General features: G+C 38.0%; 3 protein-coding genes across 11 annotated transcripts in view; 1 reads left to right on the plus strand and 2 right to left on the minus strand.

The window, feature by feature from the left end:
• The window catches only part of TAX1BP1 (Tax1 binding protein 1), a 92134-nt gene extending 80272 nt beyond the window's left edge, over positions 1-11862 (plus strand). For all 7 annotated transcript variants that reach the window (XM_050783183.1, XM_050783185.1, XM_050783189.1 and 4 more), the window contains 2 exons: positions 10038-10120; positions 10725-11862. In XM_050783183.1, coding sequence (XP_050639140.1) covers positions 10038-10120; positions 10725-10926 — 285 coding nt within the window. In that variant the 3' untranslated portion in view covers positions 10927-11862. The remainder of the gene's footprint in view (positions 1-10037; positions 10121-10724) is intronic.
• HIBADH (3-hydroxyisobutyrate dehydrogenase) overlaps positions 1-14545 on the minus strand; it is a 316476-nt gene extending 301931 nt beyond the window's left edge. Inside the window, exon 1 of the mRNA XM_050783207.1 lies at positions 14542-14545. The gene's annotated coding sequence lies outside the window, so the exon portion shown is untranslated. The remainder of the gene's footprint in view (positions 1-14541) is intronic.
• The window catches only part of JAZF1 (JAZF zinc finger 1), a 349309-nt gene continuing 342000 nt past the window's right edge, over positions 12663-19971 (minus strand). For all 3 annotated transcript variants that reach the window (XM_050783212.1, XM_050783213.1, XM_050783211.1), the window contains exon 5: positions 12663-15055. In XM_050783212.1, coding sequence (XP_050639169.1) covers positions 14879-15055 — 177 coding nt within the window. In that variant the 3' untranslated portion in view covers positions 12663-14878. The remainder of the gene's footprint in view (positions 15056-19971) is intronic.

A 19971-nucleotide genomic window follows, 5' to 3' on the forward strand; every position in this document is an offset into this window, starting at 1 on the left:
TTTCACATTAGAAAGTAATTCTTATGTATATTCAGAATTTAAAAAAATTATTGTCATTACAACAATAAAAAATCACTTGCAAATGAAGTGTTTTAGTAAGTAAGTTTAGTAAGAATATGGAAAGCAAATTTGAGTTAATCTGTTCTTTCTTTCTGTTTCTCTGCCCTGGGAGTGATTAATAGCCACAGGCCCCAGCACTTTTGAGTCAGGGTTGAGGTGACGTACCTACTCTTTCAGCCTACCCTGGTGCCTACACCTGCCATGTCTCCTCTCTTCTGCACCAGAAACTGTGGTCAATTGTCAGATCAAAAACTTTTTGTGGCTCCCATTTACCTAACTTTAACATCATAATTATGACAGCAGCAAACATTTCTATACCCCTCTTTGCCATTAATGCTGAGCTCTTTAGATAGAGTCACTTAACGGTTCTTCATAGCAGTTCTTCATAGCAGTCCTGTCACAACTTTATAATGGAGGAAACCGAGAGACAGATTAAATAGCTTGCCCCAAATCACATAGCTGCTGTAGGTAGAGACAGGATTGAACCTCATGAGATTGGCTATAAAAGCTGTGGTCTTAGCTACCTGTCAAATGGACTAAACCAGAGGTTTTCCTACTTTCTTAGTTCATGGCACCCTTAGCATGTCAGTAATTTTTTTTTCACAGTAACTCCTACACCAAAAGACGGACAGTAAGTCCTCACTTAATGTCATATATAAGTTACTGGAAATTGTGACTTTAAACCAAATGATGTATAATAAAACTAGTTTTTCCCTCATCAGCGTTTTAATGAACCGACAAAAGAAATGATGTTACTTCTTTCAACCTGCTGTAAGTCCTTCATTTAAAGTTGCAGTTCCTAAGAACTGCTCTATGATGTTAAGTAAGGACTTACTGACAGTTAAGTATTTGTCTTCTAACAAATTTAGTGACTATTAAAAAAAAAAGTACACCTAAATTGAAAGAAAATTAATGTGTTTATTTCATTCCTAAATAAGTAGTTACTAATGGGATGTGTGTGACTATTGGCCACTATACAACTCCTCAAGCCTTAGAATCAGATTGGACAAGCCACCTTCATTTCCTGTTTCTCACTGATTTTCACAATGTGGCACTTACTTTATATCACAGCAGCTGCCAAAACCAGCATCTCAAAGATAAGATGACATTGAAAGGAATGGGTAGCACTATTCAAAGTTGAATCTGTGAGCCGTCTCCAACGATTGTAGTTGTTCACGTGGTATATGACAAATCCACATGCTCCTCAACTTACAATGGTGTTACATCCTGATAAACCCATCATAAGTTGAATATGTGTTTTCGACTTGAAGGATATTTTCAGCTTACAGTGGGTTCATCGGAACGTAACTCCATCATAAGTTGAGGAACGTACTGAATGTGTATTGCTTTTGTGCCATCTTAAAGTTCAAAAATTGTTTAAGTCTAGCCATTGTGTGTTGGAGGCCAACTCTAATGAGTATTCTGTGTACTTCTGCATATATAATATCTTTAGAAAATTTAAATTATCCCACAGTAATCCTCGGAATTTACTGTGGTGCCCTAGGTACTTTCATACCTCATTTTGGGAACTATGGGTCTAAATCGTTGCTTCTCAAAAAAGTGGTTTGTAGACCAGCAGTAGTGGTATCTCCTAGGAGTATGTTGGAAATACAGAATCTCCTGCCCCACTCCAGCCCTACTGAGAATCAGACGGCATTTAACAAAATCTTTAGGCGATCATATGATTTTTAACATTTGGGATACACTATTTTAAAACTTCCTAACCCTAATCGTTCAAGGCCAGATTATTTTCTCTTCCCTTAATTCATATCTTACTTTCTAGTTGTGTTCTTGCATTTCTTAGTGTTTCTCTTCTACTTTCATTCCTTTCTCCTCTGTCTCTTAAAGATGAAAGCCCACACATTCTATTAATATGTGGCTTATTTGAAACTTTCCACATGAGCCCTTCACTGTGAACCCCTAAACTGAAGACATTTTTTGTTGATAGACAGTTTTTTCTTTTTTCTGGTGAGTTGTAGCTTTTATTCTCAGAAGGGTCTGTGACTCCAAAATGATTGAGAACCAGTGCTTGAGAGAGTCAAGGCCTGTTTCCCATTTATCATGATGCACTGTTTGAGTTTTTGCCTTTCTCAAATTTGCCATTTTTCGTGTATTATCTTACGTTTTAAATTTAATTTTAATGTGTTTTCTGTTCGCAAAAATAGTGTGTGGTTACAGTCAATTTCATCTTTATCAAGAGTGCCAAGACAGTTCAAGAGGAAAAGAATAGTGTTTGCAACAAATGGTACTGGGAAAATTGTATATCCAGTTCGATGAAAGAGTGAAATTAGACCCTTGACTCATATCCTGTGCAGAAATTAACTCAAAATTGGATTTTAAATGTAAGAGCTAAACTACAAAACTCAAAACATATAGATAAATCTTTATAACTTGGATTAGGCAGTAGTTTCTTAGATATGACACCAACAGCATAAGCAACAAAGAAAAAATAGATATAGGTTGACTATCCCTTATCCAAAATGCTTGGGACCAGAAATATTTCAAATTTCAGATTTTTTCAGATTTTGGAATATTTGCATTATATTTACCAGTTGAGCACTTCTAATCTGAAAATCCAAAGTCCACAGTGCTTCAGTGAGCATTTCCTTTAAGTGTCATCTCAGTGCTTAAAAAGTTTTAGATTTTGGAGCATTTTGCTCTTCAGATTTTTGGATTAAAGATATTCAGCCTGTAATTGAATATGTCATCAAAAGGATTAAATGAATCTTTGCTGTTCCATTTAAAATTTTTTACACACAGTTATTTCCAACAGATAATATATAGCTGGTTGGCATCTCGTAATGCTGAATATTCCCTTTTCTATACCATATTAGTATAATACCTTTTATATAGTAGAGGCTTTTTAAATGTTATTAATGAATTTAGTTTAAAGAAATGTGTTTGTTCCATTTTTGCCTATTAAACCATTTAAAATTCAGGCCATCTTAGAAAAGTAATTGTTGGGCTGGACATGGTTGCTCACGCCTGTAATGCCAGCACTTTGGGAGGTCTAGGCAGGCAGATCACTTGAGGCCAGGAGTTTGAGACCAGCCTGGCCACATGGCAAAACCCCATCTCTACTAAAAATACAAAAAAAAATTTAGCTGGGCATGGTGGCACATGCCAGTAATCCCAGCTGCTTGGGAGGCTGAGGCATGAGAATTGTTTGTATCTGAGAGACAGAGTTTGAAGTGAGCCAAGATTGTGCCACTACACTCCAGCCTGGACAACAGAGCAAGACTCTGTCTCAAAAAAAAGAGAAAAGTAGTTAATTTTTTGTGGTAGCTTTATTGAGATATAATTTACATATTGTACAATTAGCCATTTAAAGTATACAATTTAGTGGTTTTTAATATATTCACAGAGTTGTGTAACCATCACCATATTCAATTTTAGAACATTTTGCTCTTTACCAAAAGAAACCCTGTACCTTGTAGCAGTTAACCTCTTCCCATTTATTCCCACCAGCCCAGGAAACCCTCAGTCCACTTTGTTTCTCTATAGATTTGTCTGTTCTGCACAGTCATATAAGTCAAATCATAAAATTGTTATCTTTTGTGACTGGTTCTTTCACTTAGTATGTTTTCAAAGTTACCCATGTTTTAGCATGCATCCATGTTCAACATGAAGAATGGGTTTTCTTGTTTGTTGGTTTGGATGTATAGATTGAGCGTCCAAAACCCAAAACTGAGTGCTGACATGATACTCAAAGGAAATGCTTACTGGAGCATTTTGGATTTTCAAATTTGGGATGCTCAGCTGGCAAGCATAATGAAGTATTACAAAATCTGAGAAAGTCTGAAATCTGAAACACTTCTGGTCCCAAGCATTTTGGGTAAGGGAGACTCAACCTGTCCCACATTTTGTTTACCCATTCATCTGTTAGACATTTGGGTTATTTCACCTTTTGGTTATGGCATACATGCTTTTGTTTGTGTAACTTTTCACTTCTTTGGGGAAAGTGGAATTACTAGGTCAGTTCCACTAGTAGTTGCTGGAGTAGAAATGCTAGGAGTGGAACTGCTGGGCCATGTGGTAACACTTAGGTTTATCTAAACCTTTTGAAAAACTGCCCGATTGTTTTCCGCAGTAGCTGCATGACTCTACATTCCCGTCAGTAGTGTGTGAGCGTTCCACTTACTCCACATCCTCAGCCACACTTGTTACTGTCTTTGTGAAATGGTTCATCGTCATGATTTTGATTTGCATTTTCCTGGTGGTTAATGATGTTAAGCATCTTTCATGTGCTTGCTGGCCATTTGTATATCCTCTTTGGAAGAATATCTGTTCAAATCCTTCTGCCGTTTTCAAATTGGGCCCCTTATTAGAGAATATGGTTTGCAAATATGTCTCCCATTCTGTGGGTTGTCTTCACTTTTATGATGGTGCTGTTTGCAGCACAAAACTTTTTAGTTTTAGTGAAGCTGAATTTATGTTTATTTTGTTGCTTATACTTTTCTGTTATACCTAAGAAACCATTGTCTCCAAAGTTTTTAATTTACTCTTGTGTTTTCTTATAAGTGCTTTATAGTTTTAGCTCTTATATTTGGTTTTTGGTCTATTTTCAGTTAATTTTTGAATATGGAGCAAAGTAACTAAAGCTTTTGAAAACTAAAAGAGCTTTGCAAAATTATTTTTAATTTTTGAATATGGAGCAAAGTAAAACTTGAAAACTAATAGAGATTTGCAAAATTATTTTCTTTCTGATTTTAAATACTTTTAAATTAGATAAATGATATAGTTCAATGTTATTTCTTCATTGATTTATTACTAGAATTGAATGTCTGACAAAGCATAAACAATAACATCTCATAAGAAGAGGAGGAATACTGACTAATATTGTATAGTAATACAAAGGTTTGAGGGGCAATTTAAATAAAAGTTTTAAATAAAAATTTTAAATAAAAGTTATCCAGAGTCATTGGGTACTCTCTTTTCCCTTATGTATTGATTTTGGTCTTAGCAAATATATAAATTTCTTAAAGTGTGAATGCTCTTGAACTAAAGTAATAATTACCAACTTAGTAAGAGTTTTGTTAAGTGGTAAAACTTTCTTCCTTGATATTCATTACTAATTCCTGAATGATAACTAAGTATTTCAATTAATAGTTCCTAGCAGAGGTAGAATTACAACACGGTTTGGGAAATGCTGAGTAGATAGAGTCCCACAGTCTGGATACTAATAATACAGATGATGTAACTCAGTCATTAACCCCTGAGTATGTATTCCCATAACTTGATTATGATAGATGGCATTTTTTTTTTATTGTGGTAGAATAAATATAAAATTTGCTATCTTAGCCATTTTTAAGCATATAGTTCTGTAATGTTAACTTTACTGCTGTGCAGCCAATCTCTGGAAACTCTTCATCTTGCAAAACTGAACTCCTTACCCATTAAACAACAATTCCCATTCCCTCTTCCTCCAGCCCCTGAAAACCACCTGTAATTTGAATTTGACTACTCTGGGTACCTTATGTAAGTGGAATCATACAGTATTTGTCTTTTTGCGAACGGCTTATTTCACTTAGCATAATGTCTTTCTTCAAGGTTCATCCATGTTGTAAACATGTATCAGAATTTCATTCCTTTTGAATAAGGGTAAATAATATTCTACCCTATGGATATATGCCACGTTTTGTTTATCTGTGCCTATATCAATAGAAATTTGGGTTGTTTGTACCTTTTGACTATTGTGAATAACGCTGCTGTGAACATGGGTTCGTGATTGAACATATCTGTTCAAGTCCTTGCTTTTAGTTCTTTTGGGCATATACTCTGATGTAGAATTGCTGGATAATATGGTAATTTTATTTTTAATTTTTTGAGGAACTACCATGTATGATCATGATTGTATTTTGAAGTTAGTGTGATCTAACCCTAGTTTATTTTCCAACAGGTTATAACCCCCTTTACATCAGGCCAGGCAGGTGACTCATGCTTGTAATCTCATCACTTTTGGGGAGGTCAAGGTGGGAGGATTGCTTGAGCCCAGGAGTTTGAAACCAGCCTGGTTAACATAATGAGATCCTGTCTCTTAAAAAAATATGCCGAGTGTGGTGGTACACTCTGGTAGTCCTAGCTACCTGGGAGGCTGAGATGGGAGGATTGCTGGAGTCCAGGAGGTCGTGGCTGCAGTGATCCATGACTGTGCCACTGCACTCCAGTCTGGGTGACAGAGCAAGACCTTGTCTCAAAAGAAAAAAAAATTACTATTAAATGTCCAAGGTGGTCACATGCTTTTAATAAGAAAACAAGAATGTTTTTGTACAGAGTATATCCTGAGCAGATAATGAGAAGTTTTTGGGTTTCAGATTGAGCGTCAGTTTATCGTAGCTTGTTTCCTTTGCTTAAAAACCAGTTTGTAATGGAAAGAGTATTGTGCTGATGGGTATAAAGGTAGATGAACACAATAGGGCGTTTAGATCTTTAAATGGATTAAAGTAATATTAATAAAAGTTTTCTGAAAAGGTTTTTCTTAAAATTTGGAATTGTTCATATATTTCAGTATGGTATTCTCAATAAAATTTGCTTACAAGATTATTTTAGTAGTTTAGCTAAAAGACTAGGTGGTGATATTTTAAAATGTGCTGTTAAACCCTTTGGGTTTGTAAGTTTCAGTGCTGAAACTGATAATTTAATAATTTGAGGTAGAAATATTTCTAAAACAGAATACATGATTCTCTGGCTTTCATTTAATATAACCTTGATGATCAAGGTTTATTTAAAAAATCAATGTTACATGGTGTCATATTCTTTTAAGATGCATAGTAAGGCTGTGTGATCTGTTACCAATAGTGAAATGCCTAACATTGGATATTTCGAGTTCTTGTCTTGCTTTTCTCTTTTTCCCAATAGCTTTTTTTTTTTTTCCTAAACTGCCGGTCAGCCTGCTTATAATAGCTTCATTTCCCAATTAAAGTATTTTTAATCTACTATGGCTCTGAAACTAACCAGGCTTGTTGAGTAAAATAGAATAAATGTATTCTCGGCTGGGCGCGGTGGCTCAAGCCTATAATCCCAGCACTTTGGGAGGCCAAGACGGGCGGATCACGAGGTCAGGAGATCGAGATCATCCTGGCTAACACGGTGAAACCCCGTCTCTACTAAAAGATACAAAAAAAAAAAAACAAACTAGCTGGCCGTGGCGGTGGGCGCCTGTAGTCCCAGCTACTCCGGAGGCTGAGGCAGGAGAGTGGCGTAAACCCAGGAGGCGGAGCTTGCAGTGAGCTGAGATCCGGCCACAGCACTCCAGCCTGGGCGACAGAGCGAGACTCCGTCTCAAAAAAAAAAAAAAAAAAAAAAATGTATTCTCAGGTAAAGATTTCACTCATCATTTTGCCTGTCAATATCATGAGAAACGTTATTATATGTATTGGCTTCTTAAGAGTGCTTACTGCATACTCTCTGATTTCAGCCTATGTTCTGAGTAGATGGTTCATGTTTTATTTCATGAGAACTTATTGTTTCTCATTATAACATGTAGAATTATACTCCTGAACCCTTCTCCCCTTTTATTACGTAATAGGTAGTAGAAGATAACAGAATAATCGAGTTATCATTGCCAAATTATACATGACTTAGAAAGTATAAATTACTTCTACTTTTTTTCCCCTCCAGGTATTTAACGAGCAGGGTTAACATGTCTGACAGGTTGTCTGAATCTGAAACCTTAGCTACAAACTCTACTGTTAGCTGATTCATGGAAGCAGTAAATTGGTGTATGCTGTTAGCTATTATAAAACAGGAAAAGAAGGTTATGAGATTTTTGGTTCCATTACATTTTTGGCCTTTGGAAAATTGTGTTCTATCTTAAAATATTTGTCATTAAAAATTCTAAAAAATATATCAAGACCTGCCCCGTTTTATCTTTTCCCATTATTTTCTTCAACATTTCATAATTTTGGATTTTTGTTTTTCAAAGATGAGTGAGAAACTTTTGTTCCTTATCACTGATTTGTAGTTATTTAAGCATACTCAGTGTTTCAGAGATTGTTGCTGGGAGGCCTAAATCTGGGAGCTAGAGTAACCTGGCACAGAATCAGAATTCACTGTCAGCAGATTCAACTACTTTCTCATCTTCCTTCTTTGTATCTACAGACTTAAAAGCTATCTGGGGCTGGGCACGGTGGCTCACACCTGTAATCCCAGCACTTTGGGAGGCCGAGGCAGGCGGATCACGAGGTCAGGAGATCGAGACCATCCTGGCTAACACAGTGAAACCCCGTCTCTACTAAAAAAAAAAAATGCGAAAAATTAGCCAGGCGTGGCGGCGGGCGCCTGTAGTCCCAGCTACTCAGGAGGCTGAGGCAGGAGAATGGCGTGAACCCGGGAGGCGGAGGTTGCAGTGAGCCGAGATCGTGCCACTGCACTCCAGCCTGGGCGACTGAGGGAGACTCCGTCTCAAAAAAAAAAAAAAAACTATCTGGATTTTAGTTACTTGATTGAATTTTTGAAGTATATAAAGGATTCCTGTTTTATCTCCCAATTTAATCCCCCTTTAGGTTATCTGTCCTGTTTTCCTTTTGCTCAGTTATATCCTATGGGACTCATAGATAAACAAAAGTATTTTTCCTCTTCTTTTACTTTTCAAGAGGGGAATATTGTCAGAAGGATAGTCAAGTACCAGAAATACTCATTTTGTCTTTTGTTTGTTCATTTTGCACTTCACACCATATATACTTTTTTGGTGCTCCTTCCCATAACAGACTTAACTGACCCATTAATAGCAGCTCTGGGGCAAGCATGCCTACCTAGTAACATAAAGACTTCATCAGGGCCGGCTACACTTGGGGATATGCTGTTAGTTCATGACATGGAGCAACTAACAGCTGTTGAGATATAAAAAGGAAATAGGCAATTTAGATGATGTGCCTTGTTTTAGTGTTAAATGAGCCTGTGTGTTTGGCTGTTGATGTAGCACGTACAGATCTCTAAAAACTGACTGCTGGGATGCAGCCATGGGAATCCAAATCAGTGTTTTCTTTCTGATTAAAACTAGATGCACACATTTTTAGAAGTCTCACTTGACAACCTCTGAAATATTTAATTTTGGATTTTGTTCCTCTACAGCAGAGTTTTGAGGCTTGTAGTTGAGTGCATTGCTTTGCTTTAACATGTGTTAATCCAGTTGGATTTGCTGCTGTGTGTTCCCAAGAATATACATATACAAACTCACACATACTCTATTAGTTTTTCATTATGATTTCTGTATATCATGCAATGGATGTATCTTGTCAAAGAGACTGTCTTTCTTGTAAATTAAGCTTACAGTTATTAAATGAGAACATTTGAGACAGTAATGCCGTCTGACAATATTGAAAGTAGGGCCGAGCGCGGTGGCTCATGCCTGAAATCCCGGCACTTTGAGAGACCGAGGAGGGCGGATCACTTGAGGCCAGGAGTTTGAGATCAGCCTGGCCAACATGGTGAAACCCTGTCTCTACTAAAAAATTAGCTGGGCCTGGTGGTGCACACCTGTAATCCCAGCTACTCAGGAGGCTGAGGCATGAGAATTGCTTGAACCCAGGAGGCAGGGGTTGCAGTGAGCAGAGATCGTGCTACTGCACTCCAGCCTGGGTGACACAGTGACGACTCCATCTCAAAAAAAAAAAAAAAAAAAAAAAAGTGGCCACCCAGTCTGCAGAAAGATAAAGTCAGTAAAAGTTACCTATGTATATAGGTTTGAAAAGGTCTACTGTTCTCAGTTTCATTTACACACACAGGTATGGTAAATGGTATGTCTCTATTCCTCTGAATACTGCTTTTTATTTCAAGAACACCACACTGTTAGTCCATAGTGAAATACTCTGCAGAGTTTCAAACATGTTTATTTGAAAGTCTAATTAAATGATAACAGAGAGAAAATTTCCTGAAGTGTAATCTTCTTTTATACAGTCAGTATGTGCTTGATTGAATTAAGGAATTTATATTTGGTTTTACTTTCCTTAAAAGTTCCAAAATTATTTTTCCCCTAGGAAGATGAGAATGTGCCTACTGCTCCTGATCCTCCAAGTCAACACTTACGTGGGCATGGGACAGGCTTTTGCTTTGATTCCAGGTAGATTTTTCTTTCCTTTGTATAATTTGGGTTAATTTAGGCCAGTGGTTCTCAAAGGTGGTCCTTGGGAACTCATTAGAAATGCACATATGTAGGGCCTGGCCTAGCTGAACCAGAAACACCAACACTGGGCATAGGCCCAGCAATCTGTGTTTTAACGTGTCCTCTGACTGATTCTGATGCATGCAATCATTTGAGAACCAGTGCCATAAAAACTTTTAGCTATTAAACCAAATGCACTGGTGGGAAGTTATGAGTTGTATTTATCCTTACAGTCTTACAAAAGGCATTTTCTGTTAAACGTGGAAGAATTCTTGGTACTAATAATTTCACATAATTGTGATTGGATTTGGAAGGTTTTAAGGGGAAAAGTTTTGTTAATCTAATTGTAAAACTAAATTTAGAGGCTCTATAAATGGGTTACACAATTGTCTACAGCAAGCATTTAGAAGCAGAGAAAGGTTTCTGGAGTAAAGACTTGTAAGGTAGGTTGTTTAGTATGAATATCAGCTAACTAGATAAATGGAACCTTGTCATATACGGACAAGTTACTGTTGTTCTACATTTATTAGAAATATGTAATTTTTTCATTTTTCTCTTTAAGCTTTGATGTTCACAAGAAGTGTCCCCTCTGTGAGTTAATGTTTCCTCCCAACTACGATCAGAGCAAATTTGAAGAACATGTTGAAAGTCACTGGAAGGTGTGCCCGATGTGCAGCGAGCAGTTCCCTCCTGACTATGACCAGCAGGTGTTTGAAAGGCATGTGCAGACCCATTTTGATCAGAATGTTCTAAATTTTGACTAGTTACTTTTTATTATGAGTTAAGACAGTTTAGCGGTAAAAAAAAAAAAAAAAAAAAAAAAAAATCACCTAAAATAGACCACTGAGGAGACCATAGAGCGATGCCTTCATGCACCCTCTATTGCACTTTCTGACCAGGAGCTACTTTGAGTTCGGTGTTACTAGGATCAGGGTCAGTCTTTCGTTTATCAATAAATTTTAATCTGTTAATCTTACTTGCTTTAAAACAAAGTTCTTGTGTGTTCTTATCTTTATTTATTCCCTAGTTTGCAGAATTGTCTGAATAAAGGATACAAGGATTATTTCAGTGTTACTGCACTGAAAAATGTGTATGTATTAGTGTGCTACATTATTTAGCAGAATATTCACAAGTTTCTGTTGACCTTGTTGATTGAGCATGACTACTAAATATTATGTAATAAAAAGCATTTATCATAACAGTCTTGTGAAGTAGTTCTTCAAATACAGAGAGTTCTATAATTTAGCCCATGAAATGATAGGTTTTTAATTTCCAGAAATGGAGCTGCATGTAGAATGAGATCACATGCTTTTTATATGTGAAATGTTGGTTTTAGCAATTAACAGAAGGCATATTTTGCTAATTTTATGACAAAATTTTAGAATAACCTGAATGATTATTTTTAAACTATCTTAAAGTTGTATGTATATATCTAATGGGAAAATGGAACAAGAGATGTCAATATTGTTTTCCTATTAAATGATCTCATAACAGGGGTGTTTGTGGCATAAAATCACAGAATATATATCAGTATCTTTTTTACATTTTCCTGATGAGAATATAAATTTGAAATATTCTCAGTAAGTGATTAAAAGTACAATGCATAAACCCAAATCAAAGTAATGTGTTTCTTCAGTTATGTCTCTGCTGTATAGAACTCTCACTAACATTAAAGAACGAGGACACATTTTCCAAGATCTATAATTTCATTGTTGTCACATTTATTTGTGAGTTTTTCATTAATCTAGCATCTTGAACATCTTTTTTTTGGTTTGGGCCTTTAAAATTCTTCTGAACTGTATTCCCTTTCCCTTTTATAATGTGCATGTGAATAATTTAAAGTACCAGCTTTTGATTTTGCTGCTTTTGTAGTTATCAAAATAGTTTACATTTGTTCTGAGCAAACTAAGCTATTGAAGATGTTAATGTAATATTTAGACTTGGGGGCATTTTGGGTTGCTATATGTGAACTGCAGCATATGTCACTTGTATTTGTTTGTGGAAGCAGAGTTTGTATATTGTTAGAATCCTTTAAAAAGTTTGAGTCTAGGGCAAACCAGTATTAGGCATTCGTATGCCAGCTGTTAGGACACAGCAGTCCTAGGAAGCAACAGCTTTGGAGACTCCAAGTTTCAGCTTCCTGACAGGTTATATGACGAGCAGAATATACTTAGGTAAAATATGTTCAACAATGGGAGCATTTTTGTTGCAGTTAATAATTATGGACCATGTTAATCCAAAAGTATCCTTTGAATATTACAGTAGTAGATGCTGTTGATCTTACTGGCCTAGAACTTATTTTAAAATAGTTTAAATCCAAGCTTGTTATTGATAGAAAAGTAATACAGGCTAATCTAAGCAAAAAATGTAAGGGAATAAAGTCTACGTGCATCAGCTGAACAGCCTTAGAATGAGGAACTGAATGGATATATTTATTAATTTCCATGGTAAACTTGATACTGGTTTTCATAATAGATACTAAGGGAAATAAAGAGCCATATTTATTTTTGGGTCAGAGGCAGTTTATTTTCAATGTGATTTCATTTACATTTATAAGCAGCTTTTCTTGACAGGAATTTTGATTAAATTGCCTTCAGTTCTAAAACAAACCTCTGTTGCTTTCAGACTTAATGTGCTCTGTCCCCAACAAAACATATGAAAATATAATTTAAAGCACAGTTTTCACAGACACAGTACAATACATTCACTATACACAGTATAACAAAATATTCCCATCCTTACCTGTTTAGTAATACTGTCACAATGAATAAGTAAATAGAAATTGGAATTTATCATTGAAAGAAATGTAACATGCACAATGACTATTTTATGACTGTTTAGCTGTTGAACTACTGATCCAGCCTGCAGTTTCTTGCACTAGAAGGAGCGAAGCTAAATAATAATTGCTGGCCTAAAAATTTTTTTTTGGTCGATTGTAGGTAGATATGAAATAGCCAAGTGGGGCCTTCTTATGCACCAACTAGTTGCGTCTCATATCTGGATCACCCTTTTAAACACAGGATAACACTGTATATGCAGGACCAAGGCCATACTTCAGATCTGAGGAAATTTTTAGAGGGCAGTGTATTTATAAATACTTTAAAATCCCTCATTATGAGAGATTCAGAACTTAATGAATACAGAGGTTTACTCATCTGGCTAACAGAATTGTCATCCTTTCAAAATGTTTGAAAATTGAGGAGGGACCCCTGCTTCCCAGCTATATGTTACGTAAGACTTTTCATCAAATGGGAACATGGGAAGAAACTTTTTAATAAGCAATTTGAGTTTGTTTTATGGGCAGTTAGCTATCTTGAAGCATTTTTTATTGCATAATTAGGCAACTGGTAAACTCTCATGTTTAAGGAATAGCACTTGGGAGAAAAGAACACTCAAGGCATGATGGTACTGTCGGTGAGGAAAAACTTCAGGAATGGTCCAGGTGTAGGTTACTCTAACGGGTCAGATTAGTCACGCTTTTCTTTGACCACCTGCTGCAAGAAGCACTTAATTGTCAATAAGGCTCATTTTCATATTTCAGCAAAGTGTTTTATAAAGCTAAACAGACATTTCCAATGAGAACGCAGACCTCTCTACAATGTGATGAGAAAAGTGCCTTTTAAAAATAAGTCAAAAATGAGCATGAAGAGGAGGCAACAGGGGTCTTAACAAAAATGTTCCTCTTTGAAACGTGCTTAGAATTTTAGTTCTGATTTGCAACCCACAGGTTTGGTAGGGCAGTGGTTGCAAGAATTGGCAACACATAAACATTAAATTGTTGGCAATAGAGAACTACAAAGTGCTTTAAAACTTCATCTGAAGATGAAGATATAACTAAATTTCACACACACAAAATTTGCACTTAAGTATTTCAAAGTGTTTCCTAACAGATTTCAGGGAAAAGTATTTCACTAAGTGGGTATCTTGGTCCGCAGATATCAATAGGCATAAATTGAATCCCTTGTATCCAGCAGGCACTCAATGAATGTGTATTAAATGAATGAATGAACTGAATAGACTATTTTGTACAAAATGCCATTTATAACACTAAAATGACTAGTAAGTGAGATGGCAAGATTTTCAGCTTTTTAAAGGGCAAAAGGATTTGCAAGATAATATAAAACACAGAAAGCACACCTTTTATGTATGTTATTTAAATATGAAAATATTTTTAGCATATTATGTTAAACATTCTTTCTTATTTATATTTCCATTACCTAAAGTCTTTCTACTCACAAATACTAACTCCATTATGTAAGGCATGGTAACCAGTTTGATAATGAAGGTATTATTTTGGTTTTGAACATATGTGAGTTGATGTGTTGAAAACTTCAATCACATTACAATCTTGAAAAAACATCTCAGTGCCAGCCCCTCCTCCCCCCAGTTGATACCACTGCAATACAATTCTACAATATGCAACATGCCCTCAATTTTATTTTGTTTTGGGGGAAATGTGCTGAAGAACCTAGAGCTTGTTTTGTTTAGCACCTTATATCAAAGTAATGAAAATGGGTATGATGATTACATGTGCAAATGTACAAAATCATTAACTCTACAAAGATACATCATTCCAAAATTACAGAAAAAATTTAAAGCATGCATTTAATTCTTTTTCTTTAAAGGGTTGCTGAATGCTTCCCCTGAAAAAAGGTGGCTGTTTTCAAAATCAGCAACTGCTGGTGAGGATTTCTTGGCACAGTTATGACCAGCATGTTATTGCTGCATCTTCCTGATGATCTCAGCCGACACCGGGGGATGGAAATTGATTGTGTGGTGCCGCAGGCCCTGAGCTGTCTTGTAACTCTTCCCACAGCGACACTTGAATGGTTTGCGGACACGAATCTGTGTTCTGTGACCATTCTTAGCGTGATATTTTATGCCATTCACATTCTGTGGAGAAGACGAAAATATTGCTTATTAGATGGATTCACAGAATGCCTGTCAAACTTGGGAAACCTCAGTTTGGGTCTGGACTGCAGTTCCTGGATGGCAGCTGTTTAGTGTAGTCTTTTGCAAGGACTCCAGTTGGGACCCTTAGGGACATTCTGGTGTGTCAATCATGGGCTGTACGGATGGCCACACACGCAGCTGACTCCAAATTTCAGATGTGCCTCAATTACTCTGAAAATGAAATTACTGATTTCTTCCAATTTTATATAAAATATATATTTAGGACTTAGACTGTATAAAGAAAATCCTCTGAATCTTTTCCACTCTAAATAAACAGTGAACAATCCTATACAAATGTCTTCAGCATGTCCAACAAAATATCTTTCTAAAGAAAAAAAACATTAGGGCACATCTCAAAAGTTTGACGTATAGAAATTTTTGATTTGAAAACTCAATTTACATCTTGCTTCTAGACAACTGTGTTAACAGTTCCCTACCATGCCTTAACCAGAGTTTTTGTCAATGTTCTGCTCGGCCCTAAGCCAGTATCTCTGATGCCACTGTGGGAGCTACTTGTTGCCCAAATCGTGTTGCCCCACTGTACAACTGTATATGTTTAATAAGCACCTGTGGTCAGACTGGGCCTTACCTTAAGTATTACATTCCAAACATACAATGAACTTTAAAAATTTAAGGTTATTTATATAATGTTAGTCACTAAGATTGGACTTCTTAGCATCTGGATACTAAAGTTATCAAAATGCTTTCTGAATTTCTATTAATCGGTTTTGCTAGCTCACCAGCATATTCTATGTAAGACTCCATTCCTAGAGTCACTCTCTAGTTTTAACAACCAGTAATCCTCATCCCAATTAAATGGTGAGGAGATAGGCTCAAGGGTAGTAAGTAACTGGTGGAAGATTTAAGAAGGGATGGCAGAGGTGTGGTATTTGAGCATAGGTCTTAATTTCCAAGTTGGCAATTGCCAGATTAGAGAGTAAGGGAACACAGAAGACAGCCTAAAACAAAAAGCACAGATTTTAGGAGAGTAAGCTGTTTCCTAAAATACTACCTAAATCCAGTCCTGCTAGGCCCAGTCCCTTGCCCAGCTAAAGGATTCCAACACAATACTGTTCTCACTCTTCATGGGATGCCTTTAAAGAGCTCCCAGAAAACAGCTCCCTGCTGTCGTCTCATGAATATCTAGCACAGTGCCTGGCACATTGTAGATGCTCAGTAAGTCTCTGTGAGTGAATGAAGTTACAACAGCACTTCCCAAGTTCATGCCTCACTAGTAATGGAAGAAGGGTTGCTACTAAATATAAATATAAATGTTTGGTGGTTATTACTACCACATTAGAGATGTGCAATGCACGTTAATGTTTTTAAAAAGTCCTTGGAAGAGAACTCTGCTGGACTTTGTTGAACCCAGGGGTGCCAAGTAGCAGTTGGCTCAGAGTCTGAAGGTTGTCCAGTGATTTGAAGCAGGACAAACAATCTGCTCTGAACACCTGGCTCCAGGCCTTCTGTACCTTGTCTCCAGCCTTGTCCTTCCAGCATCAATCCTTTCAAACATAAGTTCTTCAGTCTTGTTAAGAGGCATGTTGGGGGTTTCAGAGCCTGCTGGGGCAGGAAAGGGGAGGGTAGTGGCAGTGGCAGAATCAGACCCACTGAGATGTTTGATGGGTAGATATGTCCTGCCAGTCCCTGGCGGTTCCATCCCCTCCGAGGCCCAGGCACATGAGTGAAGAGGCCAACGTGTGTATCGAGCCCAAGTGAGCCTTCAGATGATTCTAGCCCCAGCTGGTGTCTTAGAGCAACTGCGTGAGAGACCCCAGGTGAGAACCACCTTGTTGAGCCAGGCAGCCCAGAGAACTGTAAAAGATAATTGTTTTAAGCCATGTATTGTGTGTGAGAGAGACAGAAAGAGAATGAACATTAGTTTTATGGCCATTAGAAAAAGACTTCCAACTTTAATATGGTAGAAAGTGTCCTGGGTTACAAATGCTAGAGATGTGCACCTGCCTGCTTAGTAATATCCCATTTATAGCTCAACGAATATTGAGCACCTATCAGGGTCCTTTTCTGTGGATGAAGGGCTACTAAAACATTTCATGTCCTTGTTTCCATGGGGAACTTGATGCAGGACAGATCATTAGTAATCCAGCTACCTCTGTGCCCCAGAACCATTCAAACCTTGTCAGAAAATAGAGGAAACCAAAAACAGAAAAGCATTAACCAAGAAACAAAAAGGCAGAGCAACTCTTAACGGTGTCAGGGCTTAGCCATTCCATTGAGGGCTGAGGTTTTTTATAACTAATTAGGCTAAAAAAAAGATTTAAGACCAGAAATTGCTAAAACCAGAGAAGCCAGTCCAACGTGAAGTCAGATCTGTCGTTCATCAAGAGAAGGACAAGCCAGGGCTGAGGGGATTCCAGCAGGCGCTGTGGCCCGTTCCCAGCTTGAATGCAAACATTATGTTGTGTGTCTGGCATGAGACTATGAGGAAAATAGCCAACACTACACACACATCAGCTTTATGGAAAAATCAGGAAGCACATTTAGAAACATAAGGTATTTCCAGGGTTGGTCAAAGAACCTGCTGTGCCATCACTCCTTTGTCTTTGCTGCTGTGATTAAAAATGTTGACAAGTGTGAGTGGGTTGCCTTTATCACAAATGTTAGTACAAGGTCAAGTAAGACTCTCTTAAGACATTTCCTCCATCCAGCCATTCAGTTAGAGGCCGCAGGAACATCCTCTTTACAAGACCAGAGGAGCTCTGAAAAGATCCACCGAAGTTTCTTATTGCATCAGTCCTGAAACAAATTTGATCTTTCAAAAATATTAGTAAAAAAATAAATAATGGCTGGAAACCTGAAATGCTGAAATTGCTGAAATTCTTTGGTCTTTGAAAAAAATGGAATCAAGCTTAAAAGGGCAAGGAAGGTTGCTAACGTTTATTAAGAGCTTATCATACTGGGTACTTGATGTCAATTGCCTTATTTAATACTCATGTTCTGGATGAAAGAACTGACTCCTAGAGGAGGTGAGTGACTTGGCCAAGATCACATGGCTCGTAAATTACAGAATTGGAATAGGAACCCAGGGATGTCCGATTCCATAGTCCATATTTCCTCATGTAGTCTCCTAACATGCTAGGTACTCGTCAATTACAACAACCAGCTGGTGGTCTTTGAAAAATCTTACCAGTTGGGAAGAAGGATTGGGATAATAGTCTGGAGAAAACTGTCTGTGAGTTACAATGATGCTCTGACATCAAGCTAGTAAGGGAAGAAAGTGGGAAGGTAGGAGGTAGAAAGGAGGACTTAGGTGGGGGTTCTACCATTAGGAACTACTTGTCCCCTCTGATGGAATCAGGCCAGTCAATAGACAGCAGGCGATTTAGAGGCTTTTCTAAAAGTCTACTCCAAATCAAATCATGAAGCCTAAAGTCCAGATGCCAAGCTGGGCCATCCTGTCCTTACCTGGATGGGATCTTTGTTGTCAGTACTCAGACCTTCATGTGTACAACATGACACTTGACCTAGATAAGCCCAATGGTCAGTTTCCCAGGGGCCTGGATGTTGTACACAATGGAGAAGATGAAGTTGCTTGGGGATTTGATGAGGAAGAGGAGTAAGAAAACAAACTGGGGATGGTAGTAGTGGTAATGGTGGGGGTTAAAAGTGAAACCACTTGCAGCAATGTGGACACCCCACCAGCCGCAGAAAGCAGGAGGGCTGAGGCGCACGCAGTTCCCTACTGGCCACTGCACACCAGCACACAGGGTGTCTAGCAAGTTGGGTGGGGTCTTTAGGAAAAAAGAATTGCCTCTTCCCTCAGTCATTTAAGTAATATGTTCAGTTAGACAATTGCAGAAATTCAGAAAACACAGAAGAGCATAAAAAAAGAACAGATACTATCACTGTTAATATTTGAGTTAATGATATCTTGAGTTACATAATTGAGTTAATAATCTCTCTCTCAATACCTTTTTTCCACTTAATGTTACTTTGTGAGCACTCCCTCATCATTAAGTGTTTCTCAGTGTTTGAAAACGGGACACTATCTGGGTCTGTCTCTGTTGATGAAACTGTCACCGTGCAGAGGACTCCAGAGGAACTTTGGGGGGCGGGGTATTGTTGTTTTACATTTCTTAAAAAACAAAACAAAAAAACTTTAAAGTGCCTTTAATCTTTGCCATTCTAACATAAAAATTATCAAAGGGAAAAAACCTCAAAGCACTTCAACCCATCTTTTAAACCTATCTGCATTATAAGGAAGGGCAGTCGTCTCTGTTCCCTGAATTCAGGCAAGCGCGCGCAGGGCAAGAGTGGTGGGCTCAGTGGTTGTGGCCTGGCACGCCTCTGGGAAGGATACAAAGGAAATAATCCTCCCACGGCTTTGGGGCTCCGGGGCTCAGTGGGGAGCCCACACTTCCCTGTTCCCATGGGCTACGCCTTGATTCCTTTGCCCTCAGAGCACCTGTCACATCTGAGACCTGTGCTGGGTGCTGAGGAGGGACAGTGAGCTCTGAGGGTTTGGGGAGCAGTAAGGGAGATGGTGCCTCAATGTAGAAAGAGCATGTGGGGAGGATGAGAACTTGACCTACGAGAGGCGGAGAGGGGAGTCGGTCTGGGAGGTTGGTGAGGGCTCCCAAAGGTGGTGGCACTGGAGCTGTGCTGGAGAAAGGAGCGGAATTAAAATGAGAGATACTGAGGGAGAGAGGAAGGGACGGGGGACCGGAATATGCCTCTTTGCCCTAAGGACTGTTTAGCTGAAGGCAGTTAAGCAGCAGCAGATGCAGGAAGGAGTCCCTGCTCTCCCTCTGTGTGCCTAAAAACAGGACACAAATTTACAAAGACAAAGGGAAGGCCACCCCCACTTCTTCCAGGGAGATCGAAGGTTAACCAAT

This window comes from Macaca thibetana, chromosome 3 (genome assembly GCF_024542745.1).
Source record: "Macaca thibetana thibetana isolate TM-01 chromosome 3, ASM2454274v1, whole genome shotgun sequence".
Lineage (NCBI taxonomy): Eukaryota > Metazoa > Chordata > Mammalia > Primates > Cercopithecidae > Macaca > Macaca thibetana.